Source organism: Chrysemys picta, unplaced genomic scaffold, assembly GCF_011386835.1.
Source record: "Chrysemys picta bellii isolate R12L10 unplaced genomic scaffold, ASM1138683v2 scaf3354, whole genome shotgun sequence".
Classification (NCBI taxonomy): domain Eukaryota; kingdom Metazoa; phylum Chordata; order Testudines; family Emydidae; genus Chrysemys; species Chrysemys picta.
This window is the reverse complement of record NW_027056056.1, coordinates 1-6,000: the sequence shown is the minus strand read 5'-3', so window position 1 is coordinate 6,000 and position 6,000 is coordinate 1. Positions and strand designations below refer to the sequence as shown.

Below are 6,000 nucleotides of genomic sequence, written 5' to 3'. Positions count from 1 at the left end.
TCCTGTTTGTATCTCTCAGAAATGACAATGCTTGACATTTACAGGCCATTGAAGAAGAAGAAACCAAGTGGGAGTCAAAGCTCGTTCCCAAACCTCCTCAGACCAGTGCGCTGTACTTTGGATCTCAGTATGAGGTGTCTGGTACATCAGAGCTAAAGATAACACCTGACGTAAGTAGGATTGTCCTCTACTTCCACTGAGGCATCAAAACGAGCTGAACAATTCATTATTATTATGCATTAGTTGTATGGTGGTAGTGCCCAGGACCCCCTTGTGCCAGGTGCTGTACAAACACAGAACAAAAAGATGGACCTGCCCCAAAGAGCTTCCAATCTAAGTATAAGCCAAGAGACCACAATGGACACAGCAGACAATGGGCATCGTTCACTCCTGCTCTTGGCGGAGGTGGGAGACTCTCATAAGTCATTTTATCTTTACTGCAGCACCTGGAGCTCTGCTATAGAAGCCCCGCAGACCAGCAGTGATATATTGAGCTCTACATGACGGATATGGAGGAGGAAATCAAGCTTCACATGAAAGACAGAAAAGATGGGAAATTGGTTTGGAAGACGTTTGTGAGGCCAGGTAGGATCACACGTAAGACGTTGAAGCAGAATCATAGAATATCAGGGTTGGAAGGGACCTCAGGAGGTATCTAGTCCAACCCCTGTTCAAAGCAGGACCAACCCCAACTAAATCATCCCAGCCAGGGCTTTGTCAAGCCTGACCTTAAAAGCCTCTAAGGAAGGAGATTCCACCACCTCCCTAGGGAACCCATTCCAGTGCTCCACCACCCTCCTAGTGAAATAGTGTTTCCTAATATCCAACCTAGACCTCCCCCACTGCAACTTGAGACCATTACTCAGAACTTCTGGGCAGCTGATCGTGGTGACTGAAGCTCATACAATTGCTGAAATGTCGGGCTGGAAGGGACCTTGAGAGGCCATCAAGTGCAGCCCCCTTTGCTGAGGCAGGACCAAGTAAACCTAGACCAGGGGTGGGCAAACTTTTTGGGCCAAGGGCCACATCTGGGTGGGGAAATTGTATGCAGGGCCAGGGCAGGGGGTTGGGGTGTGGGAGGGAGTGTGGGATGCAGGAGGGGTGCGGACTGCAGCAGGGGGCTCAGGGCAGGGGGCTGGGGTGCACAGAGGTGCAGCAGGGAGCTCAGGGCAGGGGGTTGGGGTGCAGGTGGGGCATGGGGTGCTGGCAGGGGGCTTAGGGCAGGGAGTTGGGGGGCGGGGTTCAGGAGGGGTTTGGGCTCCGGGGTGGCAGCGGCACGCACTGGGGCCAGTGCAGACTCCCTGTATGCCTGCCCTGTCCCCAGCTCCGCACTGTTCCAGGAAGTGCTGTGGGCCCTGTGGGCGAGGGGGGCGGAGGGCTCTGTGTGCACTGCCCTTGCCACACCTCCAGGTACCTCCCCCGAAGCTCTCATTGGCCATGGTTCCCCATTCCCAGCAAATGGGAACTGCGGGGGGCGATGCCTGGAGGCAAGGGCAAGCCCTCTGCCCCGCTGCCCGGGGGTCGCTTCTGAGAGCGGCGCCGGGACCGCAGCACCACAGGGGGCAATTCTGCGGGCCGGATCCAGCCCAGAGGCCGTAGTTTGCCCACCCCTGACCTAGACCATCCCATGACGGGGATTCCACAACCTCCCTGGGAAGCCTATTCCGGAGCTTAGCTACCCTTAGAGTTAGAAAGTTTCTCCTAATATCTAACCTAAATCTCCCTTGCTGCAGATTAAGCCAGTTACTTCTTGTCCTACCTTCAGTGGACATGGAGAACATTTGATCCCTGTCCTCGTTGTAACAGCCCTTCACATATTTGAAGACTATTATCAGGTTCCCCCCGTCAGTCTTTTCTCAAGACTAAACAGGCCCAGTTTTTTAACCTTCCCTCACAGGTCAAGTTTTCTAACCCTTTTATCACTGTTGTTGCTCCCCTCTGGACTCTCCCCAATTTGCCCACATCTTTCTTCAAGTGTGGTGCCCAGAACTGGACACAGGGCTCCAGCTGAGGCCTCATCAGTGCCGAGTGGACTGGGGCAATTACCTCCCCTGTCTTACATACAACGTTCGTGCTAATACATCCCAGAACGATATTAGCCTTTTTTGCAACTGGCACTGCATCCCATTGTTGCCTCATATTCAATTTGCGATCCACTATAACCCCAGATGCTTTTTGGCAGTGCTACCACCTAGCCAGTTATCCCCCATTAGATAGGTCTCGTTTCATTTTTGCTTCCTACGTGGAGTACTTTGCACTTGTTTTTATTGAATTTCATTTGGTTGATTTCAGACCAATTCTCCAATTTGTCAAAGTGGTTCTGAATTCTAAATCTGTCCTCCACAGTTCTTGCAACCCATCCCAGCTTGGTGACATCTGCAAATGTTCTGAGTATACTCTCCAATCCATTATACAAGTCATTAATGAAAATATTGACTAGTCCCAGGACTGATGCCTGTATAACCCCACTAGATAGGCCCTCCCAGTTTGACAGCAAACCATTGATAACTACTCTTTGAGTATCATCTTTCAACCAGTTGTGCACTCACTTTATAGTAATTTAATTTAGACCACATTTCCCGAATTTGCTTATGAGAATGTCATGAGGGACTGTGTTAAAAGCCTTATTAAAATCAAGATATAGCATATCTGCTGCTTTCCCTCTATCCCGTAAGTCAGTTACCCTGTCAAAGAAGGGAATTAGGTTGGTTTGGCATGCTTTGTTCTTGGCAAACCCGTGCTGGCTCTCCCTTATAACGCTATTATCCTCTAGGTGCAAACTGATTGTTGAATCATGATAACTTCCCAGGTATCGAAGTTAAGCGTGTTGGGGGTACAGAGAAGCAGGAGATGTTCATTCAATCAGGTGTCTCAGCTCTGCCATCTTCCTTATCCATGGCAAAAATCCTAATCCACTGAACAAAGTCCTGTGGTTTAAATGCACTTTTAGGATCTTTGATCATGGTTCCTCTGGAGAGTTCAGAAATTATCCTCAGGAAATTAACCAAGTATTTCAAGATTCCCTGTGAGGTGGAGAAACTCCAGTATAACTTTAGAGAAGCTGAGACACCTGCTAGCAAAGCAGGAGAAGGTCTCTGGGAATGCAGAGCTTCTCTGATTGCCCCTAGCCTCTGATGGTCTTTAATGTTGCTGGACCCTCCTGCTAATGAGAGAAGTGACAGGGTGTTCGACTGATCCCTTCCCTTTGTCTTTTAGGGGACGTTAAAATTCCTGCAGCATCCTCCCAAACACTCCCAGGTCAGTATTATTTTAACAGAGCTTTCAGTTTCCGCAATCTCAAACTGGTCAGAATACAGTATGTTTAATGGAAAAATAATTAATTCTAGGGGTGTTCTTCAAACATTTACAAGAAAAATTTCTGAATTTTTTCAACCTGGAAACCCCAAACTTTAAATCTCTCCAGTTTTACCCCTTCCTCTCACTCTTCTCTCCCCCACCCCCATGTTTTTTTCAGTGGCAAAATTAGAAATAGGTGCTGAGTGAAGGGAAGGCGGGAGGGTGGGGGAAATGAGTAAAATACCAAAGAGGGAAAACCCTTTGGATTGTCAATTTCAAAGGGGAAGGAGGTTGTTGGGGGGGGGGAGGGGGGAGGGGGAAATCGGACAATTTCAGAATAAAAAAAAACAAAGTTTTATTTTTAAAAAAGCCACTTGGAAAAAAGTTTGAAAAAATGTTGACAAGCTTTAGCTGGAATCCATTTCTTCTCTAACACGCCCGGTTCTCCTGCTTGAAGCATAGACATTAGACATGGAGAAAGACCTTCTCGTTTGCCTTTGTCCAGTGCAGTGCAGGGCCGGCTCCAGGCACCAGCTTACCAAGCAGGTGCTTGGGGCGGCCTCTCGGGAGAGGGGCGCCACGTCCAGCTATTCGGCAGCAATTCGGCGGAGGGTCCCTCACTCCCGCTCAGAGGGAAGGCCCTCCCGCCGAATTGCTGCCGAGTGCAGCTTTTTTTTTTTTTTTTGGCCTGCCTGGGGTGGCAAAAGCCCTGGAGCCGGCCCTGGTGCAGTGACAGATTCCATCCCTTCCTCACAAAGGGATCCCTCTGTACGGCACTGGTGAGAGTTGTGCTCCTGAGGTCCACCCCAAGCTTTCCTTTGCTCAGTGTCAGCTCCTTACCCCTGGCTGTACCCCCGGGACAGGCTGATGGGATGGTCTGGAACGTGTAGCAGTGCTGGCTACTGCTCAGAGCCCCAGCCCCTTGCAGCGTTAGCGTGGATGGGTCGTTACAAACCATATTCCAGCCTGAATGACTTCATGCAACTGACCGCACACTTTGAGCTAGAACAGCCCTACCGTGCAGGGGAAGCTGTTTCACCCACAGTGACATGGGGTCATTTAGTGGGACTGTAATAACCCAGTGTTGTACCTCCCGTACCCAGCAGAGTAATGCACGGCTGGTGTCTCCTTTAGCTCGAGGCGAGTCCTTTGTGAAGAAGCACCGGGAGCAGCTCCGTCGTCGGATGAGAGTGATCTATCCCATCCTGGCGCGCTTACGGGACATAGGGGCAATGAACAGTGATGAAGAGGAGGAGGTGCTTAGTATGCAGAACAAACAAAAGGTGATGAACGAGGCCTTACTGCAGCTGGTTGAGCGGAAAGGAGCTCGGGCCCAAGAAGAACTCTACCAGAGTCTCAGAGAGACGGACCCTTACCTTGTACAGGACTTGGAACAATCCAGCTAGGGCCTGGAGATCCCGCTGACAGCCACCTGTGCTCCCGGCAGCTGCCCCTGCCAGTCTGGGGTGTGAACATATTCTTCCCTTTGTTACTTACGCAGCATCATAAAGCTGGTGTGATACGAGGAGCTTTTAATCACAGTGTCCTTTAGGCCACCGCTACCTCTCACTCTTCCTTGGTCTCTCAGCATTTCTTCTTAGGATCTACCTGCTCTCATCTTCTCCTACTCGCAGTCTGGGGGAGCATTTCCTTCTGTCCTCTAGACAAAATAGGGGTCTTAGGCTCCCGGCCGTCAGTACCTTGTAGACCCCTTTGTGCGAGGTTTCTGCATGTCTTCTCCTTAGAGACTGAAGAAGGGGTTGCATCTTTCCAAACATACAGCCGATCTCTCAGTTAACCAAGCTTTATTTGGAATGAAAGAGAGGAACATTTTTAAATAAACATAAATCATTTTTTCTCATATCCAAATGTTTGCCTCAATTTTAGAAAAGTGTTTTTCCTGTTTCGTTGCAGAAAAGGAGGAAGACAAGGAAAGTTCTGACATGATCCAGCAGACAGATTAGCCTTCTGCCCATGTCCTGCCCCAGAGAACCTACGCTAGCGCTGACCTCCTTGGTCTGGCCCATCCCCCACCCCCCTGTGTGGGACCATCCCCCACCCCCCTGTGTGGGACCATCCCCATGCCTTTCAGAGCCTCACTCTTCAGCAGAACTGTAGCGGGTGGTCCCCCGCTCCTGCTGGGAAGGGCTTAAAACAGCCCTGGCAGAGGGCTGCAGCTGAGCTGATTGGGGAAGCAGCCACAGCTGGGCCATGCCCCATCAGGCCACAGCTGGCCTGGATAAAGAGGCTGTGAGCCAGGAGCCTCTCTCTGCCTTCAGAGGGAGAAGGGCCTGGCTGCAGGGAGCTAGACACAGGGTACCTGAGTGGAGCAGGGCCGGGGAAAGGCTGAGGAGCTGGGGAGCTCCAGCCTGGAAAGCCCCAGGCTGCAGCCTAGCAGAAGGCCAAGGGGTACTGGGGGTTGCAGAGGGCAGCCCAGGGCTAGGTCAAGGCAGCAGGTCCAAACCCAACCTTGCCGATGATGAGTGGCCTATACTGCAGTCTGCCCCAGGGAGCGGGGGCTAGTTGGACACTGGCAGTGGCCTTATCCTGAGGCGAGGTAGGGATAGTAGGTGGGGGATCCCCTGGGAGGGAAGACCCTGAGAGAAAGGGCTTACTGCCAGGGGGCAGCACCCCAGCTAAAAGGGCACCGGGGTCCAGGGAGGGACACGGGGGCCAGAGGACAGGCGGATCACCAGTCTGCAG

At 51.4% G+C, this 6,000-nt stretch overlaps 1 protein-coding gene across 1 annotated transcript; it reads left to right on the top strand.

Moving 5' to 3' along the window:
- Positions 1-7: 7 nt before the first annotated feature.
- On the top strand, positions 8-5,166 carry LOC135980443 (caspase recruitment domain-containing protein 8-like). Its single transcript, XM_065580430.1, has 4 exons — positions 8-170; positions 444-585; positions 3,217-3,258; positions 4,432-5,166. The coding sequence occupies exons 2-4, from the start codon at positions 501-503 to the stop codon at positions 4,701-4,703; spliced, it is 399 nt and encodes a 132-aa protein (XP_065436502.1). The 5' UTR covers positions 8-170; positions 444-500; the 3' UTR covers positions 4,704-5,166.
- The last annotated feature ends 834 nt before the right edge of the window (positions 5,167-6,000 follow it).